Source organism: Euprymna scolopes, chromosome 22, assembly GCF_053919585.1.
Source record: "Euprymna scolopes isolate OS-2025 chromosome 22, ASM5391958v1, whole genome shotgun sequence".
Lineage (NCBI taxonomy): Eukaryota > Metazoa > Mollusca > Cephalopoda > Sepiida > Sepiolidae > Euprymna > Euprymna scolopes.
Genome location: NC_136503.1, coordinates 109363062 through 109381400, shown reverse-complemented (window position 1 = coordinate 109381400; position 18339 = coordinate 109363062). Strand labels below are relative to the sequence as shown.

General features: G+C 34.5%; 1 protein-coding gene across 1 annotated transcript in view; it reads right to left on the bottom strand.

Moving 5' to 3' along the window:
* The window catches only part of LOC145243625 (uncharacterized), a 147625-nt gene that overhangs the window by 2546 nt on the left and 126740 nt on the right, over window positions 1-18339 (bottom strand). The window contains exons 3-4 of the mRNA XM_080106648.1: window positions 14461-14611; window positions 10329-10467 (exon numbers count right to left, since the gene is read on the bottom strand). Coding sequence (XP_079962774.1) covers window positions 10329-10467; window positions 14461-14611 — 290 coding nt within the window. The remainder of the gene's footprint in view (window positions 1-10328; window positions 10468-14460; window positions 14612-18339) is intronic.

Here is an 18339-nt window from a genome sequence, read left to right as displayed (position 1 = left end):
CTTGGAATCCACGTTTTGATTTAGGCACAGATATAGAGTGGGGGAAATTTTTCACAGTGGATTCAGCTAGATGGGTGTTTTTCGTGAAAGATTGGCGAGGGGAGACCAGAGATTGTTGGGCACTAGAAGAAAAAATTGCACGCCTGATTTCGTTGATGATTGCATTAAAGCCAAATCTGGTTAATGTGTGTGGTTGGCACGAAAACTGAATAGTCACATCTTTGAAAGCATTATTTTGAAAATTATAGAAAACCCAACAGTGAATTATTTTTGGTAAATGAAAAAACATTTTTTTTAATTACTCGTTTTTTTTTTGTTTTTTTTAGACTTTCGGAAAAAAAAACTTTCATCTTCCAGGTCTAATGAATAGCTACGATGACACATCCACTGCAACCACCACATTCATTAACATCTCAGTTATACACTTAACCACCACAACCCCCTCCACAATCACTTATCGATCAGTATCTCCAGTGTTTTCCAGAATAGCATTTTATTTGAAACATTGTTTTCAGTCTTTTTGATAAGAAGTTTATGTCTTTCCATTATATTATGTTTTCTTGGAGGAGGATGCGAATGTGCAGTTTGCCACTATAATCACTTTATAACACCCATATCCACCACAACCTCCACAACCCCATATCAACTACAACCTCCACAACCTCACATCGACTACAACCTCCACCACCACATATCAACTACAACCTCCACAACCTCACATCGACAACCTCCACAACCTCACATCGACTACAACCTCCACAACCACATATCAACCACAACGTCCACAACCCCATATCCTCTACAAATCCACAATGACACATCCACTGCAACTACCACATCCATTAACATCTGTGTCCTCAATTATACACTTAGCTTCCGCAACCACCTATCCATCAGCATTTCTAGTGTTTTCCAGAATAGTATTTTATTTGAAACATTGTTTTCAGTCTTTTTGATAAGAAGTTTATGTCTTTCCATTATATTATGTTTTCTTGGAGGAGGATGCGAATGTGCAGTTTGCCACTATAATCACTTTATAACACCCATATCCACCACAACCTCCACAACCCCATATCAACTACAACCTCCACAACCTCACATCGACTACAACCTCCACCACCACATATCAACTACAACCTCCACAACCTCACATCGACAACCTCCACAACCTCACATCGACTACAACCTCCACAACCACATATCAACCACAACGTCCACAACCCCATATCCTCTACAAATCCACAATGACACATCCACTGCAACCACCACATCCATTAACATCTGTGTCCTCAATTATACACTTAGCTTCCGCAACCACCTATCCATCAGCATTTCTAGTGTTTTCCAGAATAGTATTTTATTTGAAACATTGTTTTCAGTCTCTTTGATGTAAAGTTCATATCTTTCCATTATATTATGTTTTCTTGGAGGAGGATGCGAATGTGCAGTTTGCCACTATAATCACTTTATAACACCCACATCCACTGCAACCTGCACAATCCCAGCATCCACTGCAACCTGCACAACCTCGGCATCCACTGCAACCTGCAAAACCCCGACATCCACTGCAACCTGCACAACCCCAGCATCCACTGCAACCTACACAACCCCAACATCAACTGCAACTTGCACAAACCCGACATCCACTGCAACCTGCACAACCCCAGCATCCACTGCAACCTGCAAAACCCCAACATCCACTGCAACCTGCACAACCTCGACATCCACTGCAACCTGCACAACCCCAACATCCACTGCAACCTGCACAACCCCGACATCCACTGCAACCTGCAAAACCCCAACCTCAACTGCAACTTGCACAAACCCGACATCCACTGCAACCTGCAAAACCCCTACATCCACTGCAACCTGCACAACTCCGACATCCACTGCAACCTGCACAACACCCACATCCACTGCAACCTGCACAACCTAGACATTCACTGTAACCTGCACAACCTCGACATCCACTGCAAACCAACATCTCTATTTCCTATTATACAATTAGTCACCACAGCCACATTCTAATTCTGTTAACACAGATAATCCTAGGCTCTGTACTGAAGTTCGATTCCTTGGCCTTTTTTCTAGGAGCAAAGTGTAGTATCTGTTCTCATGCTGCACTTAAGTAATTGGTCGTTGGTCAATGTAGGGGAAACCCTTCATACCGAGACCATTACTATTTATTTGGACACTGCCAGAGTGCCTCCTTTTTGGGGGAGCTGCTTTTCGCCCATATTAACAAAAAGTGCGTCTAATTTGCTTTTGTGGGGAAGCAAATAAATTCTGATGCTACATTTCATCTAATCTGGCTGCGATTAGTAGAGGAGAAAGCTTTCTAGATTGAGACAAATCTTATTTTTATTCCTACTCAGAGTGCCCCTCTTTGGGGAGCTGGATTTTCCCCACATTTAAAACCGACCCTGTGTCTAACTCTGCTCTCGTGGGGAGGTAAGTAAATAGGAACAGCAAACACAACAGCCATAACGTGTATGCATGTTTGCTTGAAATCATCATCAGCAGCAGCAGCCGTAATTGTTGCCTATTTCTGCTGTTATCAATCAATGTCAGAGTTAAGAAGTTCTATTTTTCACTGTTTTGTTTTAATTTTCTTATCACTTTGCTTTTGCTGGGGATGGGGCATTCTACCTGATGCCAAAATTCTTCCATTAGTTTAGTTACTCGAACTGAGAGATCTTTTTAAGATTAAGTGCAATTGTTTGTATTTCTCTTGCACTTGGTTCACCGGGTATATTCGCCAGATAGTTTTTGAAATTCTTTTTCATTATCCTGGTTGCTCCTATAATGACTAGAATAATGGAGATCTTCCCAAGATTCCAGTTTCTTTTCATGTCGTACATAACAGCTTGGTATTTTGTTATTTTCTCCCTCTCAGCTCTGTTAAGGCCAGCGTCATTAGGGACACTCACTTCAACTAGGGTTGCTACTTTCTCCCTCTTGTCCCATATCTTTCACGAGAAACACCCGTCTGGCTTAAACTACTGTCAATAATTTTCCCCACTCTTTATCTGTGCCTAAATCCAAACATAGATTCCATGAGCAAAGCTTCTTTCTTAGAACTGCACACCAGTGGAACTCTCTGCCGCTTGCCTGTTTCCCACCTGACTACAACTTGGACGTCTTCAAGTCCAACATAAACAAACTCCTGACAAGCCGCCCCCTTAAGTAAGACACTCTATCAAAACCCTCAATACTAATGATTACTACAATAGTATCTCATTGATTACTGTACACGCAATAACCCTTATCCCTGAGTGGCCTTCGGGCCTTGATAAGTGGTGACTACCGGATGTCAAATATTCTCCCATTAGTTTAGTTACTTGAACCGAGAGATCTTTTTAAGATTCTAGCCGTCCCTTTAAGTGGTATTGTTTGTATTTCTTTTGCACTTGGTTCACCGGGTATATTCGCTAGATAGTTTTTGAAATTCTTTTTCATTAACCCGGTTGCTCCTATAATAACTGGTATAATTAATACCTTTTTAAGATTCCAGTTTCTTTTCATGCCGTACATAAGTCCTTGGTATTTTGTTATTTTCCCCATCTCTGCTCTGTTAAGGCCAGCGTCATTAGGGGCGCTTACTTCAACTAGGGTTGCTACTTTCTCCCTCTTGTCCCATATCACTATGTCAGACTTAATAGCCCCGTTTTCTTAAGGTATGTAGCTGTTGTAATTTCGTAACCATAGTGGATGGTGCATGACTTATTTCCAACTGTTCTTTCAGGTAAACATGTTCCCAAGACTTGCTACTAAATTGGATGTTCAAGTTTTTACAAATTTCCAAGTGGACATATTTACACATTCCATTGTGTCGCATTGTATAATAGCCGTCCCCCAACAGGACTTTACAATTGGATGTCAGGTGGCTCACACTCTACTTCTGTGTGGCAGAACCTGCACTTGTTGTTATTGCTGAGACCACTCATCTTTTTAAAAACATTGGTCATCAAGCCTTGATCTTGAGCGGCTATTACCATTCTCTCCTGATCTTAGTGAAGAGCTCCTTTGTCAAGCCAATCTACAGAGCCTTCTTTATCTATATATTCCTTTGATAGGTCATCCGTTGTTGGTTGGCCCATCCTTCCAGTTTTCTGTAATGGAAGGCCTTAGTGTATTTTTGCCGACTCTTTTGGGCTATTTCCGTTGCAGGCTTGCTTTCTGTTTGTCTCATTTGTAAGACAGTATGACAAGGATTTGAATGCAAAATGCGATAAGTGCCATTTTCAAAATTGCGAAGATATTACTATAAGAAATATTTCATACGGTCACTCATTTGGTACTGACCAGACTCAACATTGCTTAACTTCGGTGATCTAACAAGAAAATTGTTTAAATTCTCAAAAGAAATATCATTTATCACATTTTACATCCAAACTCTTAACACACACACACACACACACACACACACACACACACACACACACTAAAATAATTATTAAATTCCTCCAGACACTAGTGTTTCATTCTTTCGGGAATCATCAGTGCAGGGTGTCATGATTAATATGTGTGTGTGTGTGTGTGTGTGTGTGTGTGTGTTTACCAATCCTTTAATTTCTGAAGCTCGATGTTACTACAGAGCATATACAAATAAAGAACAAAGAGTCTATTTTTCAAATTTCAAGATGTTGACCCCTTTAGTCTATAATATAAATCTAACCTGTATTTATGTTTATCTCTTGAAGTATTTTGCAATGTTCAGTTCTTGACAGCACCTGTTTCGTAGTGCAAAATCAATCATATAATTATTATATAAATTTTTTCATATATTTCGCTCTGACTCATCAGAAGAATAATAACTTAATTTTAAAAGGAAAGAAGAAATGAATTTGGGAATGATTACATAAATTCGAAAAAATTTGAAGAGTACTTACTTTATTTATGAGTTTAATGATATTGTTTGTTATGTGTCTAATGATATTGTTATTTATGCGTTTAATGATATTGTTTTTATGTATTTTATGATATTGACGCCATCTTTGATTTTTATGCAGAATCATTCACACTTCACTTTATATTAATATAATGTAATCATATTGTTTTAATCAACTCAAAAAATTTCTCATATAATACTTTTCAAATGCTACGTCCGATTCCTTAATATTTTTTCAGACTTATAACACTTTTCTGTAGAGCGAAATTGTGTTCACTTTCAAATTTCTCTAGTACTCTCCATCTAATCTCAGTATTCTTTGCCGACATGAATCCTTGAACTAAAATTAGACATTTAAAATAATCTGCTGACAATCCTGCTTGTTTATTATTCTGCTTGTTTGATGCAGTGGCTACATAATCTTCTTTGACCCATTTAGCCAAATTAAAACATTTCCCTCTTTTGTGGAACAGTGACGTATTGTGGCTGAAAAGTTCTAATAGTAACTTCACGGTTTTCGCAAACTCCAGATCCGTGATCTATTTAAGAAAGATATAGTCTATGACTCTGCTATGTTCCGCAATTCTTAATTTTCATAAAAGAAGTCAAATTTTTTTCACATTAGGCCAGTCTTGGCAATTGGTGTTGAAAAGGTCTTCATATCTTAAGAAAGCATCAAACGTTTGGTCTTGCCGAGGAATGTAGGTAAATGTGTCCATGGTGTTGCATGTCGTATTTGTGAAAATGCTGTGTTACTGTCTGTGTAAGGTTTACTGGTGAAGCTTTTGAGATGTAATTTCTGATTTTTTTGTGGATGTTCTTCCATTCTTTTTTGTTGTAGAATCTGTTGTTTATGTAGTTTTTATTGTTGGAGCACATGTTGCTTGCAGTCATTCTTGTTGTTGTTGGAACATCCGAACAATAATAATCTTTTCTAATATGTCTGTTTAAATGTATGTATGCATGTTTGTATGTCTGCCTAAAACTTTCGACAGAGGCGATGGATTTTCACAAGATCAGTATCATTTTGAAGCTCGACCCTTCGGACGACAAATATCGAAAGATTGGCAAAAATATTAATTCCTCCACCCTCAATTGGGCACTTTTCTACAGGAAAGGGTCGCTTCTTTCGCTGATATTTTCGAAAGTCATCCCCTCTTTTCGATTTTCTAGTCTTAATTTAAAATTCCGTCACTTCTGGTTTGGTGATGGATACAACAGCAAATACATCACATTTTTTATGTTGTTTTCCTCCTTTGCAGTACGGGTTCGAGCCTTCCTGCCTACTAGCACATTTTTTTTTTGGCTCAACATACACCTACAAATACCTGGGCACTCAGATTAGTCTATAATATAAATCTCACCTGTCTGTTTAAATGTATGTACGTTTGTATGTCTGCCTAAAAATTTTGACAGAGGCGACGGATTTTCACGAGATTGGTATCGTTTTGAAGCTCGACCCTTTGGACGACAAATATCGAAGAATTGGTTAAAAACATTAATTTCTTCACCATCAACAGGGCACATTTCTACAAGGAGGGGTCGTTTTTTTATGCCGATATGTTCGAAAGTCATCCCCTCTTTTCGACTGACTGGCTTTAATTTTAAGCCTTCACCACTTCCAGTTTGGCGATGGGCGCAACAGCAAAGACGTCACTTTTTTTTTCATGTTTTTTTCTTCCTTCGCAGTACGGGTTCAAGCCTGCCTACTACCACTTTTTTTTTTTGCTCAACACAAACACCCGGGCAACGCTGAGCACCCAGGCTAGTTTCTTTGAAGTCATCCATCTTGTAGACTTTTTTTTTCAAGAGCGGAACTTACTCGAGAAAAAACCTGCTGTAATATTACTAATTAAATTATAATGCTGTACGGTGAACGTAGTTATAGGAACATGCCTTTTTAATGTAACATGCATTTAAGCAAACTGCACACACATCCATGCATACTTTTAACCAACGCATCAGTTATCGCCCCTGTAGTAACCTCCGCTTTGCCCAACAGGTGGCGCTCTCCATTTCTTGTTCCGTTTTCTCTCTCTCTCTTCTGTCTCTTTCCACACAAGACATGGAGCTGACAACACGTGTTTGCCTTCAATTCAAACCTCAAATGTGAGTGGCACGCAAATACCATCCATGCCTCGACAGGGCATTTATCTTTTCTCAAGACAGGTATGAAATTCGTATAAACAGACTCTTACACCCACAATGAACTTGCAACGTATGCTTCGACGAACTCTTGCATACATTCACGTACGCATGCGCACAACGAACGTTTATCTACATGCATGCTAGTTATAAACACACAAACACTCTGTAACGTTCGTAACCTTTCTGTGTAAATAAATAAATATTCCTTGTACATATGTAAATATATTGTTGCGGGACCGGTCGTCCGGGGACAATCAACCCAACAACTAATAAGGTAGACACAGGCAAAAGGTAAACAGCAGAAAGGCAAAGAAGGATGACAAACACATGTCGTTTGGTTCGCCTTTTATTTTTTTTTTAAAGGAAGCAAAATATCGTATGATCTAGATGCTGGTCGCTTGGAAGGTCGCATGTCACTGGAGGCTAAAGTCTGGAACAGGTACTCTAGACGTAGCGTGGTTCAAGGGTGCTCGCTGGGTCTGGAACGATCAGCTGGACGTCAGGGTGATCCGGAACGGACGGTGGACACTGAGAACTCGGGGGTCAGTGTTAAGGAACGGTCGACACTGAGAACGTAGGGATCAGTGCTAGCGTGCTTTATTTCAATGCCTTGGATGTACTCATAACACGTGTACTTATGTTGATTGTTTTGTTTATTACTCTGTCCTAGTAACAACGACCCCCAACTATCCAGCTTATCGAACCCTAACCCTATACCCGTAACCGGTTCATATATAGAAATAGATCCAGCTATACAACCGATATACACACTGCACACCGGTTCCACCACATAGTTTACAGTTTTTTTTCTGACAGGAAAAATACTACCATTAGAGAAAATTTTGCTAACCAACCTATTCTCCATAGTTTTAAAGGGAAATATCTTTCAAGTAAAAATTTAAGAACTTTTTTATTGAGTGTCTGACAAAGTAATTTTTTGTCTTTACACCATTAGTTGAAGACTTCTATAAATATTTTCGTAGTGGCAGTTGAAAGAGTATCTTTTTCGTTGAGAATGCTGGTCTGTTATCAGGTAGTTTCAGTGTGTAATGACTAGGGCTATGACAACAGCATATTCTTTTCATTGTTTCGACTCTCGAGTATATATCCAACACAGATGTTGGTTGGTTGGTTGGTTTTGTTTTATGGAATATCAACCCTTTTCAGGTTATTTACTGCCGAATCCAGTGATTTTGAAGAAAAAGTTTTAATAGAATATATTGTTTTTTGTTTTTTTTTACCAAGTCGGTTTCTATTTAACCCATAGTTGGGACCCTGACCGTTACTACCACTCCGGGTCAGAGTCGACCTGGGAGTAATGAGAGTTAAAGGGTGGCTCCACACACCCCAAAGCCCACAAGCTGTGACCTCACTATCGGATATAGTTTAAGGTCATATCCAGGACCGACACAGTTAGACACAATTAATCAACCAAGAACCACATCACTCTACATCAAAACATATAAGACATCAAAACATATAAGATATCAAAACATATAAGACATTAAAACATATAAGATATCAAAACATATAAGATATCAAAACATATAAGATATCAAAAAACATAAGATATCAAAACATATAAGATATCAAAACATATAAGACATCAAAACATATAAGATATCAAAACATATAAGATATCAAAACATATAAGACATCAAAACATATAAGACATCAAAACATATAAGACATCAAAACATATAAGATATCAAAACATATAAGACATCAAAACATATAAGACATCAAAACATATAAGACATCAAAACATATAAGACATCAAAACATATAAGATATCAAAACATATAAGATATCAAAACATATAAGATATCAAAACATATAAGACATCAAAACATATAAGACATCAAAACATATAAGATATCAAAACATATAAGACATCAAAACATATAAGACATCAAAACATATAAGATATCAAAACATATAAGATATCAAAACATATAAGACATCAAAACATATAAGATATCAAAACATATAAGTTATCAAAACATATAAGATATCAAAACATATAAGACAGTAAAACATATAAGATATCAAAACATATAAGACAGTAAAACATATAAGACATCAAAACATATAAGACATCAAAACATATAAGACATCAAAACATATAAGACAGTAAAACATATAAGACAGTAAAACATATAAGATATCAAAACATATAAGACATCAAAACATATAAGACATCAAAACATATAAGACATCAAAACATATAAGACATCAAAACATATAAGACATCAAAACATATAAGACATCAAAACATATAAGACATCAAAACATATAAGACATCAAAACATATAAGACATCAAAACATATAAGACATCAAAACACATAAAACATCAAAACATATAAGATATCAAAACACATAAGACATCAAAACATATAAGATATCAAAACACATAAGACATCAAAACATATAAGATATCAAAACAAGGAAAAGAATATGCTGTTGTCCTAGTCCTAGTAATTATTGATATAAGTTTATCCTTTTCCTTTTTGTATGAAACGGATTGTGTTGGTCCTCCATTTCTGAATTTGAGTTCATTGCAGCCAACTTGTGACACGGGATGGTCACTAAGAAAGACAGACACGGAGATATATTAACACAGGATATTTGTATTAAGAACGAAAAAGAATATGCAGAGAGCAAGAGTCGTAGCACTTAACGCCAACATAGCATCCTATGAATTACCTATCTCTTACGGCAGTTCGGAAAGTGGGATGAATGGATCAGCACCACTAAATGAGGAGCACTCAAGCCCTACAAAAAAGAAATCTGAGTAGCCCTTTCAACATTAGCTCAGAAAACAAGGGATAAATTTGCCTCACCTGAAAACCAAGAGGCAAAGCCTGGGAGGATGGACCTCCTAGGACTACCCAGAACATTTCTTACATTCTGACAGCTAAAAGGCCACCGAAATGGTCCAGTTTCTTTCAGATTGATTGTCAGGCTTTGAACCTCAATTGACGTGCTACGAAATACACACACACACACACACACACACACACACACACACACACACAGACACACCACAAGAGTAGGTACATCTCGGTCTCTTTAAACAGTTTGGAAGAGTTATTAATATCTTTTCCACATGCCAAGAAACTATCTAATCTAGAACTTTCTACAAAGTTTTCTATAAAATATAACGTAAACAGAATATTAAATTTGAACAATCTGGACCTTTCCACGAAGTTGGCAATAAAAAGCACTAGTTTGAAAAAAAAAAAAAAAAAGAAACATATATAGAAAACGTATACCAATTTTACTTACCTGGAACCCCAGGAACTCCTTTTTTAACACCTGCCCATTTACCAGTAATAATTCCCCAGTCGCCATAATGATTTTTAATCAGTATAGCTCTCTCCCCAGTTTGGGGATTCAGAGTGGCACAAATGTCTGGATAAGCAACCTTGTGGAAGAAAGAAAGATTATTAATTAATCCTTTAAATTTATTAGTTTGGTGCAAAAATAATGTCATTTTTTTTTACATGAAGTTGAACGTAAAAAAACATTATTTTTGCACCGACCTGTTTTGAGATGGAAAGCAAGAGAGAATAGTTAGAAAAGAAAGAGAGAGGGGGGAGGAGAGGGGGAGAGGAGAGGTCAACATTATTTTTGCACCGACCTGTAATAATGCAAGACAGATCACAGAGGGGAGTCGGTAGTGAACTGAGCATAGCTAGATCACACATCTGTTTACGAGAGAGAGAGAGAGAGAGGGGGGGTGGAGGAGAGGTCACCAGGGGTAATCGAGAAAAACAAATACAAACGATACACAACAAAGAAAGAAAAAAAAAGAGGAAGAATTTTTTTTAACATACATCATGCAGCTGACAGGAGGTGAAGGTGGCTAAGTGGTTAACGACATGGACTGACAACCTAGGTGTGCCAAGTTCGAACCCAGTTCGTTCCACAGAAACACTTTCACTTAGGGATGTTGGCAACCTTCATGTGGTTCCTACTGTAAATACCCGATATCCTTCTAGAAAGAATTCTTAATGGAAAGATATCGGGGACATGAATGCCAACAAAATCATGATGCTGCTGCTGCTCTTGCTCCTCCTACTCCGCCTCCTCCTCCCCCTCCTCAACAACAACAACAACAAAAGGAAGGAGATGGTGGCTAAATGATTCACAACATGGATTAAAAACATGGGTGTGCCACGTTCGCATCCAATTCGGTCCACAGGAACATTTTCATTGGGTAGACAGTGGTCTAGTGGTTTATGACAGTGTCCTCAGTTCGAATCCAGTTCGTTCCACAAAAATCACTTTCATTTAGGATGTTGGCAATCTTCACAGGGTTCTTTCCCATAATCCCCAAGGTCTTTCTACAAAGAATTCTGACTAGAAAAATATCAGGGAAACCAATGCCAACAATATAAAATATTTGGATTTATATATTTTAATTAGAAAAACAAAAAGTTTACAAAATAAAATTAGGCATAAGGCCAATCAAAAATGTGTGATTATCCTTGTCACTATAACTTGGAGTTGTCAAAGATATTCCTAGCTAGAGTTCTAAGTCACCATAATACCACATTCAAATTAGGGGTGGTCCTACTTTAGATTCCAAAATTAAGTCATTTTTTTTTTTTTTATAATACCAGCCTGGGTGCCTGACGTTGTCCGGGTGTTTGGAGGTGTGTGTTGAGCAAAAACAAAAAAATATGTGGTAGTAGGCAGGCAGGCTCGAACCCATGACGCGAAGGCGGAAGAGAAAGTGAAAAAAAACAAACTGACCTCTTACCGCTACTCCATGATGCGACTGTAAGTTTGGAATGATGAAATCATATAAAATCATTCCAACCGATACGATGATTAGCAATGCAAGAAAAACGACCCTCCCTGTAGAAAACTGCCCAATTGAGGGTGAAGGAATTAATGTTTTTAGCCAATTTTTCGATATTTGTTATCCGAAGGGTCGTGCTTCAAAACGATACTGATCTAGTGAAAATCCGTCGCCTCTGTCGAAAGTTTTAGGAAGACATACATACATACATTTAAACAGACAGGTGAGATTTATATTATAGATATATAATCTTTGTAAAAATAAAATTTTGTTCTTCAAATCTGTGACATGATGATGACGATTTAGAGATACTGACAACCTTCATGTAGTCTCTTACATAAGCACCCGATATCTTTTTTTTTTAATTCTTAATAGAAAGATATTGAGGAAATGAATGTCAATAAATTCAACAACACACACACACACACACACACACACACACACACACACACACACATATTCCCTCCTTCGTTCTCTTATTATTTTCATCTTCCACTTCTGGTAACATTAGTGTGCCAAGTTCGAATCCTGTCGGTTACATAGCACAACTTTCACTTGATTTTAGAAAGAACTTGGGGAAGCATTACCAACAACAGAAACTAGAAATTTTAGTCTAACAATATAAGCTACTAAATCATAAATGTAATCTATCTACAAACTGTAGACATAAATAAACTTTGAGATAACTATATATATATAATCTACAATATATATATATATATATATATATATATATATATATATTATACATAGTTGATTTTTTTTAACGATAAATACGGTTAAATAGCAGCTTCGCCTCAAAGCTCCTTTTTTATTATTTACTTAGAAAGTCACCAATAAGTTATTTGGACATATATAATATTTTTATTTATTTTTAAAAATTATTTTTAAAACAGTAATCTATATACATGCATGTTTCAAAAAATCAACAAGAAATCTAAATTTATAAACGATAAAAATTAACAGTAAAATCATCTAGGAGTTCATAGCATAACGGTTAAATGCGCCGGACTGTGATACACAAGATCCGGAGTTTGATTCCTAGAAACAGTCAAGCTACGCTGACGAGAGATAGTTAACTTGAACCATGCATGTACATAGATTACTGTATTAAATATAAGAAAATAAATAATATATATTTTTTATTTATAATGCTATTATCTATAATGCTCCCTATCTTGGGTTGAGCATATTGGGAAGTAGTATACAAACTGCCGTTAGCATATTAAGCGACGCACTTTGTGTAAACAAATCGAGCGGAGGCATTTGGACTATGTCAAAACATCGTTTATTCATCACCCACACAGCAGCAGTCGTATAGTGTAATGGTGAGAAGCATTGACTGTCATTTGGGCGGTCGGGTTTCAATCCTGGCTTGAGGCAGTTGCCTATCTAGCTGCACTGATGAGCTGTGAAACAGCGAAACAGTACTGTATATGGATGACTATATATATATATATATATATATATATATATAATAAGTCTGACGAAAGGCTGTTCTTGTGAAAATTTTCAAACGACATAATGTTTGGATTTGTCCGAATAGTCTTGTTTTGAAACAATTTTAACTAACGATGAAATACACTATTTGTTGCTATCAACCCATTCTTTGATATCTTGGTTTTTGTTAAAACAATAAATAAATATATTTATTGTTGCAATATTTTGGGATTAATGGGGTATGATCCCACACAGTCGGACGATTCTATTTATAAACGATGCTGCTAAGAACTGACGAATCAAATTAATTCACGTTCTGCTACCAACCAATCAGAAACCAGAATTGCTTCATAAATATTAAACCTTTTCTGGAGCAATTTCACATGTTCTTTTCCCGGGTTTCGACACGGTAAGAATATTTTGTTCTGTGGAACTGTCTACTACAAACAAGTCACCTCCCAGGACTTGTGTGTAACAGCGAACCATCTGAAACTCAAAATGGCTTACACTTCTAGAGTTATTGTTTTAACAAAAACCAAGATATCAAAGAATGGGTTGATAGCAACAAATAGTGTATTTCATCATTAGTTACAATTGTTTCAAGACTATTTGGACAAATTCAAACATTATGTCGCTTGAAAATTTTCACAAGAACAGCCTTTCTTCAGACTTATTGAATAAAAAAACACTTTAACAATAGAACATTATAGAAACCAAAGTGTTTTTTATTCAATAATGTTTTATTGTAAAAGTGTTTTTTATTCAATAAGTCTGAAGAAAGGCTGTTCTTGTGAAAATTTTAAAACGACATAATGTTTGAATTTGTCCGAATAGTTTTGAAATAATTGTAACTAATGATGAAATACACTATTTGTTGCTATCAACCCATTCTTTCATGTCTTGGTTTTTGTTAAAACAATATATCAATGCCCAATTATGAAATATGATAATTTTGTAGCTTATAGTTTAAGTCATCTTTTTTTGGCTTAAAGTTTATTGGTATATGAACGATTACTGAATTATGTAAATCCAGTAAAATTCGGAATACTACAAATAAGACTATATATATGTAAATTTTTAATAAGTTTGTCACTCAGCTTCCAGGGAACACATAAAGTGAGCCAATAATAATAATGATAATAATAATCTTTAAAAGGTAATAGTACATACTTGCTTCGGAGATGGTAATTGGTCAGTACCAATCAGATGTGCCACAACTGACATCTTATCATGGAAATAAACTTGAATGACAGAAATATACAATTGCATGCAATGGATAACACGACAGGTGAACTCTTTCATGTTCATAGAATTGAATAATCTGAAAGAAAAAAAACAAAACATACATCATAAGTTCACATCTATATCTTATGATATCTCATATGATGTCTTGTTTCAGCCTAGTATACTTGAGACACGCTCTGTACTACATAAACTTGTGTTAAATATTGAGGTGAGTAAGTTAGCTGGTACTTGTCTCAGCTAATGCATATATTAGCGATTAGAACGAGACCGGAAATATTTACAAGAGGTTAATAAAAAGGTCGGTTATAGCTGGGGGTATAGAATATAAGTATCAGAGGGAAAGTGATACAAGTAAACGAAAGTGATATCAGATTCATATCTGATGTCACTTCCGTTTACTTACTCTCCCTCAGTGGATTCCCTCAGTTTTGAAAGAATTAAACTTTGCAATGAATAATAGTAAACAATACTAAATAAAATTAAACCATATCTAAATACAACTTGCCATCAAATATAATTCAAACAGAATATCTCATTAGGCAACATTGAAATAAGATTTCCCATTAAACATCATTTAAGTAAAATTTACTATTAAGCAATATTTAAGATTTCCCATTAAATCATATTTAGAATTTCCCATTAAACAACATTAAAGATAAATTTCCCATGAAATAATATTTTAAATGTCCCATTATACAATATTTAAGTAAAATGGATCCCATTAAATTACATCTAATATGTCCAATTGAACAAAATTTAATTAAAATTCTCCATTAAATACATTTAAAATGTTCCATTAAACAAAATTTAAGTAAAGTTTCCCATTAAAAACATTTAGAATTTCTCATTAAACATTTAAAATTTCATATCAGAAAACATTAAAAAAATTTCATCAAACAACATTAAAAATTTTTGATTACATAAATTTAAAATTACGCATTAAACAAAATTTAAAATTCACATTAAACAACATTAAGAATTTCCCATTAAAACACATTTAAAATTTCACATTAAACACCTTTATGTAAAATTCTCATGAAATTATATTTAAAATGTTCAATTCTCATAAAATTCCATTTATAATAGTCTCATCAAATAAGATTCAAAACTTCTCCATTAAATTACATTTAAGTAAAATTTTCCATAAAATGACATTTAAAATTGACCATTGACCAACGTTTAACTAAAATATCCCATTAAATTACATTAGAAATTACCTTTCAAACAACATTAAAAAATTCAAAATTCCCATTAAATAACATTTAAAATTTCCTATTAAAAATCATTTAAGTAAAATTTTCCATTAAATAACATTTTAAATTTATCATTAAACAACATTTAAATAAAATTTCCCATTAAATTTTTTAAATAAAATGTCCTATTAAATTACATTTCAAATTTCCATTTAAAATGTCCCATTAAACTACTCTTAAGCAAAATTTCAATTAAATAACATTTGAACTTCCTCATTAAATAACATTTAAAATGTTGTATTAAATAACATTTAAGCAAAATTTCCCATTATATGACATTTAAAATTTCCAAATAAACAATATTTAAAATTTTTCATCTAATAACATTTAAAATTTCCCATTAAATTACATTTTAAATTTCCCATCAAACAATATTTAAAATTTTCCATTAAATAATAGCTAAAATTTTCCAATAAACAAAATTAAAAGTTTTCCATTAAACAACATTTCTAATTTCTAATTAAATAAACCCTAAAATATTCACATTAAAGACATTTAAGTAAAATTTCCTATTAAATAACATTTAAAATTTCTCATTAATTTACATTTTAAATTTTCTATTAAATTCCAGTTAAATTTCCCATTAAATAACATTTTGGTAAAATTTTCACTCAAACACTATTTAAGTAAAATTTTTCATTGAATAACATTTTAAACTTTTCAATTAACAGCATTTGAGTATAATTAAATTATATTTTCAATTTCCCATGAAATAATATTTAAAATTTTCCATTACACAACATTTAAGTGAAATTTGTCATTAAATAACGTTACAAATTTCTCATTAAACCTCATTCAAGTAAAATTTCACATGGACCTATATTTAAATAAAATTTTTCATAAATTACATTTATAGTGTAACACAAAATTACATTTAAAATTTCCTATTAAATAACATTTAATTAAAAATTTCTATTAGGCAATGTTTAAGTAAAATTTCACATGAAATTATATTTAAAACTTCTCATTATATTACATTTAAATTACCATTAAACAAGATTTTAGAACAATTTCCCATAAAAAAATATTCAAGCAAAATTTGCCATTTAATAATATTGAAGCAAAATTTGCTATTAAATTGCTTTCAAGTAAATCTTTATATTAATCAATATTTAAGCAAAATTCACTTAGCAATCTATTTTTATTCATTTACTAGCCTGGGAACCCGGCGTTTGCTCGGTGGTTTGAAGGTGCATGTTGAACAAAGAAAAGCAGTCAATTTTTTAAAAAATTGACCCTTATTATGACCCGTTAACATTTATTGTTTGGGGCTCAAATCAAGTTATTAAGTTAGATCCATGGCCAAGAAATGTATATCTAAAATTTCAAGTGTTTATACCCAAAATTGGCGGGGGAGTTTGGTAGAGTTCTCAAAGGTCAAATCATTGAACTTTGACCCCCTTTACAGCAAAATTTCTAGCCGAAAACGGATTAGAAAGATTTCTCCAAATCTCAATACCCTGTATATCAAACTTCGAGTCTGTAGACTGAAAATTGACACAGTTATTGTGTAGGAATATGCACACAGACAGACATACACACACTTTCACTTTTATAGATATATAGATGTAGTAATTGTCTGTATTTTTGAGATGAGGTGTTTTCATTGATTGAGATTGTCGGACTGACTTCCTCATCTTGGTTGTTATCGTCACAACGTTTCGGCCGTTTTGCCCTCCGGCCTTCATCAGGTGTTTTGTATCGAACTTGGGAACCGTTTGTTAGGAGTCTCGAACCCAACCCTTTATTATTATGACGGGGGTACCGTGTTCGGACTCTAGCTAGGCTCTGGGACATAGTTGTTGATTCTCTGTTTTTTGAATATTACTTTTTACTGCCTTCGTTCAGGATTGAACTCAGCACCTTTGGCTAACTGTAAACTTTGATACAACGTATAGGACCACTCGGCCATATGTCACTAGTCAATCCTGAACGAAGGCAGTGAAAAAGTAACATTCAAAACAGAGAATCAGCAACTATGTTCCAGAGCCTAGCTGGAGTCCGAACACGGTACCCCCGTAATAATAATAAAGGGTTGGGTTCGAGACTCCTAACAAACGGTTCCCAAGTTCGATACAAAACACCTGATGAAGGCTGGAGGGCAAAACGGTCAAAACGTTGTGCCAATAACAACCAAGATGAGGAAGTCAGTCCGACAATCTCAATCAAAATTCACCTATATAAGATTTCTTCTTAGAGGTAGTAATCTTTACATTAAAATAAATATTTTTATCATACAAATATGTGGTTTATTCCCAAGATGATTTTTTATGCATTTATAACCGATAGTTGCCAAATCTATAAATGGAGAAAATAGAGTCGCCAATTTAAAGTTAGCTGCCTCTAAAAACCTGTATAAGTAAAATTTGCTGTTAAATACTATTGTTTTAAAATTTGGCATCAATTATGTTTAAAAAGAAATTGCCATTAAAATTTATCATGAAACAATATTTGATTAAAATTTCTCACCAAATAACATTCATATAACATTCAAATAACATTTACCATTAAACAACAATCAAGCAAAAACAATTAAAAATGCAAAAACAAA